The following is a 20,290-nucleotide window of genomic DNA, read 5'->3' as shown; positions in this document are numbered from 1 at the left end:
GAGGGCTGTGGAACTAAAGCTCGGTATGTTTGATATATTTGATTCAAAATATACTCTGTGCAATGCTTTGTTGTAATTAGGACTGTAGTTTTTTGCTGTTTGTTTTTGTTCTAAGGAGATGCTATTTATCTCCTCCTTGTTTTTGTTCTAAGGAGTCTCCTCCTTGTTGAAATAGCTGGCTTAGGAATCAGACCTAGAAGACTGGTAGCTGCTTCCCAGTTCCAGAAAACACCTTGAGTTCTTTGCCTATTGCTCTTGAGCCTCCCGTGGGAGTTTAGATGCCTTGAAGTACAAGGAAACCAAACAGAAAAGGTGGAACCTGGGCAGAGGCACTGTTTCTGGGTCCCTAAAAATGTGGAACATTAAATTGGGGCTATCTTTGCATTAAATTATATGAGCAGAAAAACAAGCTGGCAACCTAGCCTTCCAGATAGTATTAATATATTTTCTGATGAGAACATGGTAATGGAACTTTCACTCCCAAAGTTGTGAGGAAATTATTTTTCCATAACCAAAAGTTTATTTTGTTCTGCCATCAAATTTAACAAGGGAGAGAGAAAGAGGAAAAGCATTAGGTATCTTTTCATTAACTCAGACTTTCTTGATTTCTTGGTCTCTAGGTCACTGTACAGTCCCGGATCATTTTCAGTTTGCTAATTTGAGAACCCAAACCAACAAATCTGACTTTTCCATTGGGACATCTTTAACGTATGAATGCCGCCCTGAGTACTATGGGAGGCCATTCTCTATCACGTGTCTAGAAAACCTGGTCTGGTCGAGTCCCAAAGATGTCTGTAAACGTAAGTAACCCTGCACTGGAGCTTCTCAGTGTCTGCCAAAACATCTGTAGGACCTTATTTAATTTTTTCCAATTTTGTATATGAAAAACCTTTCCTCAAAAGTGTTCAGATAGGGGGATGTAAGAAGTGGTCTTGTAGGTCAGACCTGATTGTTACTTGAAATGCTCATTTCATGAGAATGTTTCAAGGAATATTTGCTGAGAAAATCTCCATTTCCTATGGGAAAGTAAATAATTCGTGACTCTCTAGACCAGGAAAAACAGTTATGTAAGGAGATGTAAATTCTGTTTGAATAACTAGGTGGGAAGAAATCCTTTGGGAACTTTAAAATAGAGTGGGAGTATATAAGGCCATAAATGACTTGCATTTTGATAAGGGATGCAAGGTGGAGATAAGACAGATCTGGAGGGAAGGTCCTTTTGAAAGTGGTGCTGTGACAACATGTGTGAGTCATCAGAACCGCATCCGTCTTCAGTAAGCTACAGATAGGTGGGACCTTATGTACTAAAAAAAGTTCAGATTACCCTACTTGGCTCCAAAATTCTGTTTCTTGCTCATAGGTAGACCATGCAAAAGTCCTCCAGATCCTGTGAATGGCGTGGTGCATGTGATCACAGACATCCAGTTTGGATCCAGAATCAATTATTCTTGTAATAAAGGGTGAGTTGGCAGAAACATCTCTTGGTTCAAGAATTCTAGGACAGCAATACTAGCCTCTAGTCGCATCTCAGAAGGGACAGCTAGGCTATTGCCACCTGCTCTTAAAAGGCTTGAACATAGATAGATGTTTAACTTCTGATTGAAATGAACAAAGGTATGATATGATTCGGGGGAAAATCTGTATCCTTGTGAAAAACCAGGGCAGTGCATATAAGAAAAACGTGGCCTTCACCGTGTGGAAAGGAAGAAAGTGGACGAAGAGTGTAGTCGAAGCACGCAAGCAGCCCTACCCCATTGCTGGAAGAAAGGGAAGGCTGTGGAGTGGTTGTGTGAGGGGACAAATCTTCATGGTCACAGCACCACCCGTGTGCTCCGGCTGCTGAGCGGAGGGCAGGCCTGCCTCGCTTTATTGCGCTTCACTTCTCGTGCATTGCAGATACTATATTTTTAAAAAACTGAAGTTTTGTGCAACCTTGCATCAGGTAAATCTATCAGCACCATTTTCCCAACAGCATGTGCTCACTTCGTGCCTCTGTGTCCCATCTTGGCAATTCTGACATTTCAAACTTCGTCATATTATTATATCTGTCACGGTGATCTGTGATAAGTGAACTTCAAGATTACTGTTGTCATTGTTTTGCAGCACCACGGACATGTAAGACGGCAGACTTGATCGATAAATGTTGTATGTTCTGACTGCTCCATGCACAGGCCACTCCCCCATCTCTGTCCCTCCCCTCAAGCCTCCTTATTTTCTGAGACACAACAATATTAAAATTAGGCCAATTAACCCTACAATGGCCTCTCCGTGTTCAAGGAAGGGTCACATGTCTCTCTATTGAAATTTAAAAAAATTTTTGTTTTAAAAAGCTGGCCATGATTAAGCTCAGTGAGGAATGTGGAAAGCTGAGCTAGGCCGAAAGCTAGGCCTCTTGTGCCAAGCAGTTAGGCAAGTGGTGAATGCAAAGAAAGAGCATGAAGTGCTCACAGGTTGGTCCCGCAGCTGTGCTCAGCTGGGCTTCAGCACACAGTGGTGGCGCTGCCATGGCAACAGCTAAGCCAGTTCGAGAACATGGACTACATTTGTGACACCACAGCAAACACTGAAAAGATCTCACACATTTGCCACCCTCGGCCTCGCAGTCCATAGTACCTAGAATCTGACAAGATAAAATTAGAATAAATCCAAACTCTTCTTTTCTCTTTTTTTTTTTTTTTTTTTTGAGCATTTTTAAGTACAATCTAAATTCTCTGACTACACCGTCTTCACGCATTACTGAATAAGGGTGAACCTCTCTATGGTATAAAGCAGAAAACCATTGAGCTTATGAAAAGTAATAAGAGATGAATATAAAAGAGAGCAACCTGAAAAATCAGGATAGATTTCCCCCTACAAAACAGAGTGAGAGCTAAGAAACAGAGAAAACTTTCAGAACAATCTCCTGTTCGTATTTTTAACAAGATTCGGTTGTACCATTGCTTCTGTGAAACTAGCCAGGAGAGTTTGTACATGAATGAAAGCATGATTTTCAAACTAAAATACACACACACATATGACAAACACACTGAATATTGCAGGAAATTAAAGCAGAGAGTAAGAAGAAGAGTTAATCAAATTCTCCCTGAATTCAGTGGGAAAAGATAAAGAAAAAAAGAAAAGAGAAGGCGTGTAAGACAGTACTAGGATTCAAAATTGATGTAACAGAAATTTCAGAAGCAGAGACACGGCCATATCTAGCCATCACTAGAGAAACTTCTGCATTTCAGGGATACACGAAAAATTTCAAGAATCCAAAATAAAATTTAGAAAATATACTACCTGCAAAAGAAATTAGTTTATATTGGCACCACATTGATTGTACATGAGACTAAATTGTAGGAGATAGTGCTTCCAATGAGCCAAGCTAGAATTCACATCTAGAGGCTTCAGATACACATTAAAAGATAAGCTAAGACCAAAATCATACTATTTAAGTATGCTTCTCAGGAAAAAAAGATTAACCCAGGCAATCCATATGTAAGTTTTTAAAAAGGAGAATGATGAATTCTAAGAGAAGTATCAATGAGAGAGAGAATTGATTACAAAAACCAAACATACATAGACAAAACATGGTCAATTATTTTTAGTGAAGTTATGAAACTAAATACAATGCAGAACTATTAATAATTCTTAAAAAGTGAAACTTTGCACTGTAATTATAATTTAATAATAATCTCTCTAAGGTCATAGAATAAATCAATAAAACTAGAAAATGAGACAAAGCAAGAAAAAGTAGGCTAGACTTATACTACAGAAGAGAGTGGTAGACTATACATATTTTGACTCTAGATTTGAGAAAATAGGTTTAAATATATGTGTTGTGTATGTATATAATACACATGCACATATATGATTCCTAATGGGGAAAAAATAGAATGTTTAACTTCCAAATTCTTAGAACAACTTAAAGAGCCGAACCTATCTGGTCCATATAGCAAATGAGAGGGAAAGAAAGGGAATATCAAGGAAAGTATCTTTCTCTTCCTCCAGAAATAAGCCCTGTCATGTTTGGGAAGATCCGTTTCATTCTTTGCTTCATCCTCACCACAATGAAAGGGGTAGTAGAATGATGACAACAGCAACATCAGACATAGCATTTATTAATATCTCAGCACATGTGGTTTAATCTCCTTTTTGAAAGACAAAGTCTTCTAAATAAGATCAAAAGTTTCAACTTTTTTGATATTTATAAGGAACATGCCTCAAGTCAAATGACATAGCAGTGTTGGATATATAATTATATACACAAACACACACACATGGAAAATGCAAATGAAAATGGCAACAATAATATGAGAAAAAAACAGAATTGAAGACAAACATTATCAAACAGATCTACAAAAGAATTATTTTATTTTGATGCCAGGTACAATGCACAATGAAGCCAAGAGATTAAGAAGCAGAGTAGGACAGAAGTTAGAGAAGAAAGAATGCTTTCAATAGAGAGAGAATAGGAAAGAGAAATAAGAAAAGCAGGATACAACAGGTGGGGTTTAGGCTAGGCTTTAGACTTCTCCCAGATTGTAATTTTTCTGATTTGTCATGTATGCATGCTGTGAGGAAGTTGATGAGGTGTGTACTGCATAATTATTTTTCTTTTTTTACCTTTAGGTACCGACTTATTGGTCACTCATCTGCTGAATGTATCCTTTCAGGCAACACTGTTGATTGGGGGACAAAGCCACCAATTTGTCAACGTGAGTTAAAATCTCATTCCCCATTTACCTTACCAGTTAATCCAATAGTTGCTCCCCTGGAATTACAAAGAATGAATCTCATCCCTTTTGGAAATAGTGTCCTTCTGATATTTGAAGGATACAGTCATATCCTTAAAATAGCTCACAGTGTTCCAAACTTCTAGGTCCACCTAGAAATGTTTTTTTTTTTCCTTATCTTGAGTTGTAATTTATTTTAAACTATAGTCTTGAACTCATTTTAAACAGCCCCCAATTTCCTCTTTTGTTGGTTGGACATTTGCCAGGTCGAAGAGCATTCTCCTTCGTGAAGTAAATAAAGACAAAGTTAGTGAAAGTAGCCCTATTTCCTCTCTGCAGCTCTTAATATCATATCATATATTTAAGCAGTGCAGCTCTCTCTTCCTTCTTATTCTGTGTCTAAACAGGGATGCACCATCTTCCCTGCGAGTTGCTTGGAAGATGAGCTTTCTACACTTTGGGGAGCTTAGAGGACCAAGCAATTGCAAGTTAACAATGAATATAAAATGGATATAATCCTGAGTTTGATGGCATAAGGAAATTAGCAACTGAAACCCAATTGGTGGGAAGATAGGTGGAAGCGAACTATAAGGCCAGTAAACAACATGTATCAAAACCCTTTACTGTATGCATGCCTTTAATTCTGGAGTTCTGCAGTTTATAATTTATTCTTAAAAAAACGTCATGGGTTTTTGCAAGGATATTACTATACAAATGTTATGTACATTATTGTTTGTGATAATGTCATGAAAAAGGTAAATTAACATAAAAGTTGAACATATTCTAAACAATATTTTGGAAATAATCTACTGAAATGAACAAGGCATGTGTTCTATTAAAAAAAATTTTTTTCAACTGTTCCAGAAGGCATTACAGTAGAGCAACTCTTCCAAATGGAATTGGATAGTACATCCTTACAGTGGAATATTATCCAGCCAACGAAGATATTTTAGAAAACTATGATTTGTGTATGTGTGTGTGAAAGATTATATATTAAACCAGTAACAGTGGTTCTTTCTTGATGATGGCCTTAAATATTTTTATCTATATTTTATGAATTTCCATAATAAATATGCATCTTCTTAAATATTTTCTTAAACATTTAAGAAAAAATAAGTGCATATATTAAAGTATACCTGCCAAAAATGATAGACACATTCTATTGGTATACATGTTTTGGAATGATTTAAAGTGCCTAGGAGTCAGCCATTACTTAAAAATAAGATTAAATTTGTCTGTAAAATTAGCTACGCCTTGTATCTTTTTAGGAGTAGCATTCGTTGTACATTTTCCATGTCTTCTACATTGGTGGGGTTTTCAAAATTTCTACCTTTTCTTGAGTTGATATTGGTGAAATATATCTTTATCCCTAATATTCTCATTTTCAAATGAGCATGGGACACAGTATTCAGTTCTTTTTTATTACTTTTGAATCTGCAATTAATGTGTTGATTATATGTAATGTTGCATATTTATGCTTTATCTTTTTATTAGTTCTGCCAGAGCTTTTTGTTCTCATTTATTTAATAAAGATGCTATAATATATGCTTTACCATATTAATAACCAGTAGACTAAAGCCAAGTATCTTCTATGGAGAGAGAACTAAATTAACAATGCTGAAATAACATAAGTTCTCACTTAAAATGAGAAATAAATATGTGGACTATAATAACATGGACAAATTTATTGAAATAATGTTAACTGAGAAGAGCAGAACTCAAAAATATTATGGTTACATAATCTGAATGAGAGTAGCATTGTGAATATTTACTTTTTGGTAATTTGGAGTTTTTTTTTAAAAGCTGGTTACCAAAATTTGTAATTAAGTATAATTTTAAGAAACCAAGGTTTTGTTTAGCTTGTTCTCTTTTTTTCCCAGGTATTCCTTGTAGGCCACCCCCAGCCATCGCCAATGGAGATTTCTTTAGCACTAGTAGAGAATATTTTGAGTACGGAGTGGTGGTGACCTATCGCTGCAAACCTGGGAAGAGAGGGGAAAAGGTGTTTGACCTTGTGGGTGAGGCCTCCATATACTGCACCAGTGAGGACGATCAAGTCGGCGTCTGGAGCGGGCCTCCCCCTCAGTGCATTATACCTAATAAGTGCACGCCTCCACACGTGGAGAATGGAATCATGGTATCTGACAACAGAAGCTTGTTTTCCTTAAATGAAGTTGTGGAGTTCAGGTGTCAGCCCGGCTTTGTCATGAAAGGACCCGCCAGAGTGCAGTGCCAGGCCCTGAACAAATGGGAGCCAGAGCTGCCCCGCTGCTCCAGGGGTGAGTGTGCCTGAGGCCTGGAAGGGTCTACAGATTGCATGAGTTGTTGGAGGGTCAGGAGGTCAGTGTTTGTTCTAAGGGAGGGATGTGTGGTGAGCAGGGTGGGGGAGGAAATTTGGGAGAAAGAAGCATGAAATTAAGGGGGTTGGGGGTGACTGTGGACCTGTGTGTATGTGTCTTCATTTTGAGAAGCAGAGGCTTACTTAGCCAAGAAAGGAGATATTTGGGACTCTCCAATGAGCAATTCTCAGGGCAAAGTGCCAGCTGCAATACGTCTCAATTATGTTGAAGACTGATAGGGAGTTTCCTTATGGTCAGCTGTGTGATAAGCATGTTATGTGCATTATCTTATTTACTCTTTGCAACGACACTTTGAAGTAGTGCTACAGTGGAATTAGCTTGGTCTTTCAGAGGTCAAGTAAATTGTCCAAGTTACATTCTATTAAGTGACACACCCAGGATTTAAAAAGGCATGTGTGTCAGACCCCAGAGCCAGAATACTGTGGTTCTTGCCATACTTCTATCAGTATCTATAGGTGAAAAAAGAGACTGGCTTGTGGAGACAGGTATCATAGCATCAGAATGCTGACAAAGGCATTAGAGTTTGTCTATAATGGTCTACCTCCTACATTTTATAATTAGGAATCTGAAGTCAAGAGTGAAAGTAAGCCGCTCAAAGCCAAACAGATTTTTTTATTCATCTTTAATGAGGTATAGATTAGATTGATGTTAAATGGCTTATGATGCTCTAAGCATGCACCTAATGGGCTATAAATGATGGTGGGCCTTGAGTCAAGTACACTGTAAATAGTATGCTCCCTCATGACAAGGACTGGCTGACTAAGGGGCGTCCATTCTTGATGGCTTACCTTGTCTGCTTATGCTGTGCTTTCTGGCATGGCGTGAACTGCTAGGTGTGGTGTTTGACATGTAGGTTCAGAGAAGGAGCTTACAATTCTTCTCTAACCTGGGCATGTCAGCCATGCAACCACTGAGAGAGCAGCTGGGAGAACAAACAGAGATATAAAGATGGACACAGGACTATACTTCAGCCACAGGAGTACAATAAGAGAGATGAGAGGAAATCCACTGAATAGACTTGGGCCCAAGTGACCTTCTCATTACCTGAACAACGAGGCTGAAAGTTGAGATTGCCTTCCTAGGAAATATGTAAGTGGAGACTCCACTAATGCCGGTAACTCCACACTGGATAGACTGGGCGAGGAAAAGCAACATCATGCCTTGTACACGTACGAGTGAACTTGAGACCTTGTGCTGGGAAGAATTGGACTCTATTTCTCTGCCTCTAACTAGCTATGAGGACTTCAGAAAGCACAGGGTATATCAAAAGAGAGTCCCCCATGACTAACAGGTAATTTGGAACTGTTCTTTCCACAGTGTGTCTGCCACCTCCAAAAATCCTGCATGGTAAGCACACCTCAAGTGACAAGGACAACTTTTCGCCTGGACAGGAAGTGTTCTACAGCTGTGAGCCCGGCTATGACCTCACAGGGGCTGCTTCTCTGCGCTGTACACCCCAGGGAGACTGGAGCCCGGGAGCCCCCACCTGTGCAGGTGCCTAGACTCTCATTGGGTTTCCAAACCACTCTCTTTCCCCCTCACATGGGAATCTTATTCCTGTTTTGTTTTGTTTTGTTCCTCCTAGTGAAATCCTGTGATGACTTCCTGGAACAACTCCCTAATGGCCGTGTGCTAGTTCCTCTTAATCTCCAGCTTGGGGCGAAGGTGTCCTTCATTTGTAATGAAGGGTGAGTGTCACCCGCAATACAGACCAGGGACTCAGTGCTGCAGAGTGACTCTCTTGAGTTGAGGGGCCAATGTAGAGGGGGCTGACCTAATGGAAAGGAAGTACCGAGGAAATGCCCGTCTCTATTTGTTGTTCTTTCTTCAGTTCAGGCTGGAGGGATAGTGTCTCTCTGGCCACCGAGATTTACCAGTGGTTACTGCTTTGCCCCTCACTGGAAGCTGCTCTTTTTCCAAAATGATTGGATTTCTGAGTCTCTGTCAGTAAGAAACCAAGTGAGATGAGTTTTTTCACCTGTGCTTTAACTTAGGCATTAAATTGTTAATTAACTTAGGAATTCTCAGGGAGGAAGCTGAGATCTGTCAATGAAGGGAAGAGAGAAATGGCTGCTCACTCTGTCACTACTGCCTTTGTTCTCCAGGTTCCGTTTAAAGGGCAGTTCCACTAGTCATTGTGTCCTGGCTGGAATGAGAAGCCTTTGGAATAACAGTGTTCCTGTGTGTGAACGTGAGTACAGGAATATTTGTTCAGACCTGGGTCTTTCTCTTTGTTTTTTCCTTAATGTGTTTTGCCCCATGGAATTTCCTAATGTCTGTCCCTCTGTTTATGTCCATTTTTGATAGAGTTTTTTGTTAGAATAGTTACAAGAAATATTTGGGGGGTGGGAATAAACCTGAGCATCATGTGTTTTGGGTATCATCCTACAAATACTATTGGAGGTATCAATAATAAGCGGCTTGACAAGGGCAGTTCTGATAGTGGGCTGGAGCCAACGCCTGGCTGGAATGAGTTCTGGGGAAAATGAACGGAAGGAACTGTCAGAGGTCCTAGACAACATCTTAGAGGAGTTTTCATGTAAAAGGAGTAGAGAAATAGGACGATAGCTGGAGATGGAAATGGGATCAAGGAGATTATTTTTAAGTTTTAAGATGACAGAAAAGTAGTGTGTTCGGCCGGGCGCGGTGGCTCACGCCTGTAATCCTAGCACTCTGGGAGGCCGAGGTGGGCGGATCGTTTGAGCTCAGGAGTTCGAGACCAGCCTGAGCAAGAGCGAGACCCCATCTCTACTAAAAATAGAATGAAATTATATGGACAGCTAAAAATATATATAGAAAAAATTAGCCGGGCATGGTGGCTCATGCCTGTAGTCCCAGCTACTCGGGAGGCTGAGACAGGAGGATCGCTTGAGCTCAGGAGTTTGAGGTTGCTGTGAGCTAGGCTGACGCCACGGCACTCACTCTAGCCTGGGCAACAGAGTGAGACTCTGTCTCAAAAAAAAAAAAAAAAAAGAAAAGTAGTGTGTTCAATAGAGAAACACTACTAATATATCCAATCTGTCCATTTAGTTCTTCACTCAGTTAAGCAGGATATTGCTTTGTCTTCTGATCACAGCTATTGAAAAATACATGTTTACAACAGAATTTTGCTCCATGAATGCTTTGCTTTAAAATTATTTAGATGTCTTGTACTGACTTATATATGAAACTTGATAATCTCTTCTTTCATATTTGGAAGTCAGCTATTTGACAGTTTTAATTTTCTTGGAACACCTAAGTGTGAAAAAAAGAGAAAATAGCCTCATGAACCAAAAGATATACCTAAAATCACTTACTGGAGTGTAAACATTGATTAAGCTATTTTAGCCTTTGATTAATTTATCTATAATTCTTTGATGTTGTAAGAGCCTCTTCCCAAATCCAAAGAAAATGAGAATGGGGAAGGAGGGTCTCCAAATAGAGACACTCAGAGGAATAAATGTGTGTTTCTTCAATGACAAAAATACCTGCAAAACTCAATGAGTATCTCAAAAGGTGTAACATTCTTGGGACTTTTGAAACACATACAGGAGCATGCAGTATATTTCATTTCATTGTGATAGCATTACTGTAATCCTTCATTTTTATTATGAGAATCCTAGCCTGGCATCAAGAAAAATTAAATCACTAATACAAATATAGTAAATGTATTATATATTCTAGAAAGATGTCTCTGGGATGAAGATCTTTGATGTCAAAGATCATGTTTATCTTGTGCTAAAAATAGTATTTCACATGTAGTAAGTGCTCAAGAAATGATCATTGAATTAATGGGTGATTTCCCTTTAATGTGGCTAAGAGAATTTTTATTCATTTTAAAGGAATACACTCAATTATTATTCAGAAATCTTAACTCGTTGAAGAATTCAAGATGCTTGTTACTTTTGGACTTTGGTAATAAATATTGATTGAGGTGTCATTTCATTTAGCTCCATCTCAGCAGAAGCCTAACACATTTATTTTGTAGTTTCTACTCTCCTTAAGAAAAAAATTTTGACTTAACTGGCAAGACAGTCACAGCACCCCATAATTGTAGAGTCACTTCAGAGTAAAGTTTAAAAATTTTAATGGAACTTAGAGCTCTTGTCTTCTTTCTAGAAATCTTTTGTCCAAATCCTCCAGCCATCCTTCATGGGAGACACACAGGCACTGCTCTGGGAGATATTCCCTATGGAGAAGAAATATCCTACACGTGTGACCGCCACCCAGATACAGGGGTGACCTTCGACCTCATCGGAGCAAGCACCATCCGCTGCACAAATGACAGTGGAGGGAATGGAATTTGGAGCAGCCCTGCCCCTCGCTGTGAGCTTTCTGTTCCTGCCGGTCAGTACCTGGACCCAATCCTGGGGTTAGAACACCGGACCCAGTCCTTTATGTGTCTATAATAAGAGTATGGTGTTTGTGAGCTTAGCTTCGTCCTAAGTGGAAGTGTCAAAATCACACGCCACAGCTAAAACAGATGGATTCCAGCAGTGCCAAGGTGTGTTTGAATAGGTGAGGTGCCGTCAACGCTTCTTGTCGGCGACTGGAGCGAGGTGGGTGAAACGAATGAGGGGAGGGGTGGAGGGGAGGCAGGAAGGCACGGATTATACAAATCAGGAAGAAAAATGCATTCATTGGAGAGGACATGAGAACAACTGCCTGCGAATGCTGAGCGGTGTCAGGGTAGTTGATGCACACTCTCCATGAGTTCGTGAGGGCCACACGTGCATGCGAAGGACAAAGCTGGCAATATGGATTTTATTTAGCTCAGGCTTTAGCTAGTCTTCTGCTGGATGGGCTATGTAACCAAAAGGTTCTCCTTGTCTTTGTAACTTACGACCTTGCTAAAAAGTATGCCCATTTATCAGCCCGCCTCTGGGCCCCATCTACATCCTTGTACTTGAACTGTTCCAGTCTGGGGGTGAGAAGCAAGACAAGTGTAATCCAGAGAAAAGAGTACAAAAAGGAAGAAGCTATTTCTTCCTAAGGACGGGAAAGTTGCCTGGTCCTTTAGGCCAAACGTCAGGGCTTTCTGAGAAGGGAAGCTAGCGAGATTAGGGCTGTGATAGCAGCCTTGGAACACCACACCATCCTCAGGGGATCCCTGTTTTGTTCTTGTCCTTAAATGCTTGGCTCAGCATCAGAAGAGTGGTGTATTAGTTTGCTAGGGCTGCTGTAATGAATTACTTTAAACCAGGTGGTTTAAAACAAGAGAAATTGATTAACTTACAGTTTTGTAGGCTAGAAGTCTAAAATCAGGGCTACACTCCCTCCTAAGGCTCAAGAGGACACTCACTCCTTGCCTCTTCCAGCTTCTGGTGGCTCCTGGCATTCCTTGGCTGGTGGGTGTGTCACTCCCATCCCTGCCTCCATCCTCCATGGCCTTCTCTTCTGTGTCTCTGTGTCTCAACCCCTCCTCTCCTTTCCCTTATAAGGACACCATTGGATTTAGGGCCTTCCCTAAATCCAGGATGATCTCATCTTGAGTTCCTAACCTTAATTACGTCAGACAAGACCATTATTCCTAATAAGTTCCCATTCTGAAGTTCTGGGTGGGTATATATTTTGGGGGGACAACATTCAAACCACTACACGTAACTGCTATTTAGTGCCACAGAGGCAGCTTACAGTGAGCACCCTGAGAATGGAGTAGGGAGGAGGAGATGGAGAGAGATGATGAAATATGTTCTGCTACATATGAGTGCATTAGCACCAATAAATGAGGATATTAATGGTTAACTCTGCATACAGTCACTATGGTAGGAGGCCTGATATGTGACACTGTGGTCTGAAGTCCTCACTTTGGTGAAATAAGAGCAGAAAGACCAGAAGCTGAATTGTCTTTCAAGTAGTAAAAATTTCCTGATAAGTAGATACCATTAAAAGCTCCATCCTAAGGTAACTTCTAGGGGAGGAAAAGCTTTTACCATTATTGTAATTCTCTTTGTTTCTGTGGTCCTATCAGCTCAATTGAAGAGAAAGAAGAGGTATGGTGGAAGTCTTTCTGCTAATTTTGGTATTCCTCTGGTTTTGTTCTCCAGGTCACTGTGAAATCCCAGAGCAGTTTTCATTTGCCAATCCTATAACCCCAACCAATGGGTCCAAGTTTCCAGTTGGCACATCTTTGAACTATGAATGCCGCCCTGGGTATTTTGGGAGCATGTTCTCTATCACCTGCCTAGAAAACTTGGTCTGGTCAAGTGTCAAAGACATCTGTAGACGTAAGTAACCCTGCCCTGGGAGCTATTTCCTGTCTGTCCAAGCATCTGTGGGATCAGATTTAATTTGTTTAAAATTTAGAAGCAAGATGTCCAAGTTTGCCCAGGGTGTTTACACGGACAGTGGTCTTGTACGTCACTCCTTCTTATTGCTTGGAGTTTCTACACCTTGACTATATATTCATTTCATGGGAATGGCTCTCCTAGCAGGGATGAAAGAGAAAATTTCCGTTCACTGGAGATCACCCTTGATGGCTAAAACCATGAAATGAATGAAGGGGTATGAAAGAAAAGTCTATGCGTTGCAGTGAACCATACTTGGCTAACTAAAGACAGGGAGGAAATCCCAAATTTTGAGGCCTTTGATTTCAGCTGGCGGGATGAAAGTACAACTTTTTAGCCATAAATGACCTTTATTAAGAGAAGCAAGGCAGTCTTTTTTTTAAAGTGGTACTCCCTAGCTGCTTGACTCTGAGGTTGTCTCGTAAGTTTCCTCAAAGCAGCCAATCCCATGGGACAATCAGAACTATATATGCTGTTCAATGTGCTACACTCCAGTTTGAACCTTATAAGCACAGGTAAATTGAACTCTACATTGAGTCCTAAAATTCTGCATCTTCCCCTAGGAAAATCATGTGGAGCTCCTCCAGAACCCTTCAATGGAATGGTGCATATAAACACAGATACCCAATTTGGATCCATAGTTAATTATTCTTGTAACGAAGGGTAAGTTGGGAGCACTATCTCTTGAATATGAGCTCCAGAACAGCCATGCCAACCTCTGACCCAGTCATAGATAAACTAGACTACTGCCACTGGTACTTTAAAAAGTAAGCAATAGGACTCCTGGACAGAGATGGTAGCTTGGACATAGGCATATGACCAAAGGGATATAAAAAGGAAGGAACAATCTGCATCTGTATTGTAAACTAGGTGAGTGGGCCATGCTCCTGCCAGCAGGACATGTAAAACCTGATGAGGCAATTATTGGACGAACAGGACCAGCCTGAAAATAAGTAAAAGGAAAAAAGTAGTGAAACATGCAAACCTCCTTACCTGAACTCAGTAAGTGCTATAAGTTGAGTTGGAGAACCCCGAAGCAGGGGTTGGAAAGGTAAATCTTAAATGTAACAGCAGCTCTGGGAAGTGTATGCATTCAAGTGCACACGAGGGGTTAAGGGAACATGAATGGGGTTCTTGCTCTCGACTTTCTCCTGGGACAGGTAACCATATCAGAAGCCATTGCCTCAACTTAGAAGGAGCTACTAAACAATGTATACTAATTTTCAGTTGCCACAATAAATTCAGAGAAGAAAAAATTACATATATTTTAAATTTTCCTGCAAAAACTGCGCATGGTCATCAGCTCTATTCTCTGCCCTCTGACCAATGATCCAGCTAGTTTAAAGTTGGGTAGAGTCATCCTTTCTCTCTTTGTTTGAGCCTAGGAGATTTAAACCACTTTTCACACAATCTCTTGACCAACCCTTTCTCACTTCCCACTGTGAATAAGCATAGATCTCTCTATGGAGAGCAAACCAGAATATCACCACATCTAAGGTAAGATACAGCAACTGAAAATAAAAGAAACCAATCTGAGAAGTCAGAGAAATACTCATCTGCAAAACAGTTTATCTCCAATAAACAGGATAGGATCTTTTAGAAATCTCTCCTGTGTTTGCAGCATAGAATCTGTGGAACTATAAGAGCAGTTTATAATATTGAATGATCTAATATGAGAACAGTTTACATATGGATAAAACACACAGGAGTCTATAAAGAAGTGGTGACCAGTAAATCAGATCCTATGGGGAAAAAACCAAAGAGATAATGAAGAAACAAGTTTAAATTATCCAGAATTCATCAAGGACCAATCTAGAAATTACACATACACACAGAGAGAAATAAAAGCAAACCCCATAAAAAATAAAAGAAACCAGAATGAGAAGCATTTAGAAGCATAAAATGTAAGAGAATTTCTCAGACTAGAAAGGAAAAGACTAGGTTATTTGATTCTTGAAGGCTAGACTAATGATAATGGGCCCTGGCCTGGCATGGAAGAAAAAATACAAAATTCAGATATAAAAAAATACTGTCACTATCCAGAGATAAAATCAACAAAAAATAAATTCATATTAGTATCCATCTTCTATTCTGTAACACTAAATAGCAGAAGTTAGTATTTTGGGAGAGAATATTGTACAATTGTACTCAGCCAAGCTACCATTCATCTGCAAGGCACAGATACGTAGTCTTACATGAGCAAAAACTGCAAACATATACCAAATAGATATACTGCCTACAAAAAGAAAATTTCCTGGCCTGGCGCAGTGGCTCACGCCTGTAATCCTAGCACTCTGGGAGACTGAGGCGGGTGGATCGTTTGAGCTCAGGAGTTCGAGACCAGCCTAAGCAAGAGCAAGACCCTGTCTCTACTAAAAATAGAAAGAAATTAGCTGGACAACTAAAAATACATAGAAAAAATTAGCTGGGCATGGTGGTGCATGCCTGTAGTCCCAGCTACTCGGGAGGCTGAGGCAGTAAGATTGCTTGAGCCCAGGAGTTTGAGGTTGCTGTGAGCGAGGCTGATGCCATGGTACTCACCCTGGGCAACAGAGCGAGACTCTGTCTCAAAAAAGCAAAAAAAGAAAGAAAGAAAATTTCCCACAAACCTATCCATAGACTTTTTAAAGAAGAAATGAAAATTTAGAATGGTGTCATATCAAGGAAATACTAATGAGGCACAAAACTAGTTAAATGGGGTCACCAAAATTGTCATTTTTAAGGTGAATGGCAGGACTAATTCTTGAAAGAGAATTTATTTACCATGAAAAGAAGCAGAATAAACTTGATATAAAATAGTAGATTTATCACTACAAGTAGGAAGTTAGGGAAGCAATAATAAAAACTACGTTAAACTCATAATACATAGGGGATAGGTAGATAATACGTATTTTTGACATAAAAAATAAAGATAAAATGGTACTCTTTACCAGTATAAAATCAAAATATATACATTCAAAATCACAAAGACAATCCAAAAAAGTGAAACCACTTGGTCCACACAACAAAAGAGAAGTGAGAGAAACAAGAACAAGGAAGTTTTTCTTATGGGAAACCTGCTTCAGCAGAATGGAGTTGGCCCTCTACAATGCTGAGTTGCAGCCTTTGGGATTCTTAAGTAAATAAAAGGGAAAGAATGCTGTAAGCAATATCAAATTCATCAGTTCTGACAGTAAATGCGAATGACTTAAATTCCCCCTTTTCAAAGATGATGAGTTCTAAATATAGTAAAAAAAAAAAATAACATCTAACTGCATAATATTTAAAAGAAACATTCCTAAAATAAAATGACATAAAATTTCCATTTGCAGTAACATGGAAAAGAATAAGATAGAAATAAATTTAATCAAGGAGGCATAAGGCTTGTACACTGAAAACTACAAAACACTGCTGAACAACATGAAAGAAGACCTAAATAAATGGAAAGCCACCTGTGTTGGTGGACTGGAAGACGTAACACTGTTAAGATGAAAATACTGCCCAAAGTGATATATAGATTCAATGCAATCCCTATCAAGCACTATTCACAATAATCAAGAAATGGACTCAACCTAAGTGTCCATCAACAGATGAATGGATAAACAAAATGTGGTATATATACACAATGGAATATTATTCAGCCATAAAAAGGAATGAAATTCTGTCATTTGAAGCAATGTGGAGGGAACTAGAGGTCATTACATTAAGTGAGATAAGCCAGGCACAGAAAGACAAATATCACATGTTCCCACTCCCTTGTGGGAGCTAAAAAAGTGATCTCATGGTAGTGGAGAGTAGAATGATGGTTACAAGAGGCTGGGGAGGCAGAGAAGGGAATAATGAGAAGTTGATTAGTAGATACAAAAATATAGTTAGATAGAAGGAATAAATTCTAGTATTCAGTAGTACAGTAGGGAACTTATAGTTAATGATAATTTATTGTACATTTCAAAATAGCTAGAAGAGAAGAATTGTAATGTTCTTAACACAAAGAAAAGATCAATGTTTGAGGTGATGGATATCCCAATTATCCTGACTTGATCATTACACATGATATTCATGTATCAAAATATCACACATACCCCGAAATATATGTATGACTAAGATATATCAATAAAAAATACAAAAAATTCCCAACAGTATTTTTTTTACAGAAATGGGAAAAAATTGTAAAAGTGCATATGAAATTTCAAGGGACCCAGAATAGCCAAATAATTTTTAAAAAGAACAAATTTGAAGGACTCATATTTCCTGATTTGCAAACTTACTGCAAAGTTATGGTAATTGAAACTGTGTTCTTACATGAGGCTAGACGTATAGACCAAAGGAATAGAGTTGATATCCCAGAAATAAACCTCACATATATGGTCAGTTGAATTTTTAATAAAGTTGCCAAGACCATTCAATGGGGAGAAAGCAATCTTTTTAGCAAATGGTCCTGGACAAACTGGATATCCACAAGTAAAAGAATGAAGTTGCACCCTTAACTTGCACCATGTACAAAAATTAACTCAAAATGGATCAAAGACCTGAATTTAAGATCTAAAACTATAAAACTCTTAGAGGAAAATATACGGACAAATCTTCATGACCTTGAATTTGACAATGGTTTCTTGAATATGACACCAAAAGCATAGGTAACAAAGGAAGAAATTGATAAACTGGGCTTCATTAAAATTTTAACTTGTACATCAAAAGACACTATCAAGAGAGTGAAAACACAACCCACAGGAGAAAATATTTTCAAATCATATATCTGATAAGAGTTTAATATTCAGTATATATAAAGACCTCCTAAAACTAAATGAAAAAAACCCAATTTGAAAATGGGTAAAGGACTTGAATAGACATTTCTCCAAAAAAGATCTACAAATGGCCAATAAACACATGAAAAGATGCACAATATTATTAGTCATTAGGGAAATGCAAATCAAACCCACTTCATATCTGTTAGGATGGAATAATAACAGTAATTTTTTTAAAAAATGGAAAATAAAAAGTGTTGAATATATGGAGAAACTGGAACCCTTCTTCACTGCTGGTAGGAATATAAAATGGTGCAGCCACTGTGGAAAACAGTTTGGCAATTCACCAAAAAGTTAAACATAGAATTACCATATGACTCAGAAATTCCACTCCTGGGTATTTACCCAAAATAATGAAAAGAGGGATTCAGATACTCAAATACCAGTATTCATAGCAGCATTGTTCATAATATCCAAAAGGTAGAAACAACCCAAGTATCTATTAATCGATGAATAGATAAACAAAATGTGGTATATATTATACATTCAGCAGAACATTATTCAGCTATACAAAGAAAGAGAGTTCTGATACATACTACAAGATGGATGAAACTTGAAAATATTATGCTAAATGAAATAAGCCAGACACAAAAGGACAAATACTGTATGATTCTACTTATATGAGATACCTACAATAGGCAAATTCATTGAGACAGAAAGTAGGTTAGAGGTTACCAGAGTCTCGGGCAGGGGAGAATAGGGAGTTATTGCTCAATATATGCAAAGTTTCTGTTTAGGGTGCAGAAGATTTGGGGAAATAGTGATGATGGTTGCACAACATTGTCAATGTAATCGATGCCACTGCATTGTACACTTAAAATGGCTTAAATGGCAAATTTAGTTATATCTCTTTTACTACAATAAAATAATGACAGACAAAATTTTTAAATATATGATGTAAATATCAGGAAAGAAAAAAAAGCAGGGTGACAATATAAGGAAAATAAGAATTTCAATCAAAAATATCAAATAGGATTAAAAGATTTTGTTTATTTTAAGATATGGAGACCCGGTCCAGTGCAAGATGAAAACAAAAATATCAAAAAAATATTGATATATATAGGAAAGCTCATTCAGTAATTTTAAAGATAAAGTTCTGCAACACACATACTCTTAACTAAGGAACTATCTTCCACCACTGGAGAGGAGGTACTTTCTGACCAAACACACTGCTGCCTGGGGTCAACCAGAGTTAACCAGGGTTAACTTGGTCATCTGTCTGGCCAGAAAAGGAGTGCAGAGGGAGGAAGAAGATGGTCACATTCCCAACCAGATCAGCCATTAGATCGAAGTATCAACAGAGTGACATATGGAAGAATCAAAATTTTAATGCAAAAATACACCATATATTAAGAGACAAACAATAGACTAGAGGGAAATTTGCATTAGGTAAAACATAAAGAAAGCTAAGAGCACATAACAATTGACAAACAATAGACAACTCAATATAAATATGAACAGGGAATATGCACAGGCAATTCAGAAAGGGAAAAATAGAAATGGCTACTAAATATTTAACCAAAAATGTTCAACTTCACTATCACTTAGGGAAATACAAATTAAAGCAACAACGTCTCCTGTTTCCTTGGTAACACTGGTAAAAGTTAAAAAGAGGGAAATAGATGTAAAAGGGAATTTGGGGGTAATGAGCCTCTCATGCTGACTCCTAGGAATGTGAATTACTACAGCCTTTAGAAAAATAACCTCACACCACCCACAAACCGTGAAACCACAAGTATCTTATGACCTGCTAATGTCATTCTTGGGAAAAGGAGTATTGCAAAAGGTCATTTACTGCAATATTGTTCATATAAGCAAAAAGAGCAAACCCTGACATTCTTTTTATTAGTGGTAGATTGAATGACTTGTAAGATACCTACATTATGACCTATTTGGCAGCAATCAAAAAGACTTAATTAGATCTCTATTTAGTGATTTGAATGGGCGAACATGATGCAATGTTAATTGGGAAAAACAATTTGCAGGAGAAGCAGAGTTTGTTCTAAATTTGGAAAAATCATGACAAATTTGGAAAAGATAGCCTGTACACATACGTGTGTTTGATGGGGCTTGGAAAAATTGGGGTTACCTGAGATAAGGGGGGGTGACAAAATATACATGGTATTTTAAGTGAATACATAGATTGTAAAATTATGTTTCTAAGT

General features: G+C 38.5%; 1 protein-coding gene across 1 annotated transcript in view; it reads left to right on the top strand.

Moving 5' to 3' along the window:
* The window catches only part of LOC138375702 (complement receptor type 1-like), a 77,780-nt gene that overhangs the window by 20,805 nt on the left and 36,685 nt on the right, over window positions 1-20,290 (top strand). Inside the window, exons 10-19 of the mRNA XM_069459495.1 lie at window positions 621-804; window positions 1,365-1,460; window positions 4,612-4,697; window positions 6,596-6,994; window positions 8,393-8,569; window positions 8,661-8,763; window positions 9,181-9,266; window positions 11,174-11,401; window positions 13,102-13,281; window positions 13,905-14,004. Coding sequence (XP_069315596.1) covers window positions 621-804; window positions 1,365-1,460; window positions 4,612-4,697; window positions 6,596-6,994; window positions 8,393-8,569; window positions 8,661-8,763; window positions 9,181-9,266; window positions 11,174-11,401; window positions 13,102-13,281; window positions 13,905-14,004 — 1,639 coding nt within the window. The remainder of the gene's footprint in view (window positions 1-620; window positions 805-1,364; window positions 1,461-4,611; window positions 4,698-6,595; window positions 6,995-8,392; window positions 8,570-8,660; window positions 8,764-9,180; window positions 9,267-11,173; window positions 11,402-13,101; window positions 13,282-13,904; window positions 14,005-20,290) is intronic.

Source organism: Eulemur rufifrons, chromosome 27 (assembly GCF_041146395.1).
Source record: "Eulemur rufifrons isolate Redbay chromosome 27, OSU_ERuf_1, whole genome shotgun sequence".
In the NCBI taxonomy this organism is placed as follows: domain Eukaryota; kingdom Metazoa; phylum Chordata; class Mammalia; order Primates; family Lemuridae; genus Eulemur; species Eulemur rufifrons.
Note: the sequence above shows the minus strand (reverse complement) of the source record. Positions and strands in the feature narration are given on the sequence as shown.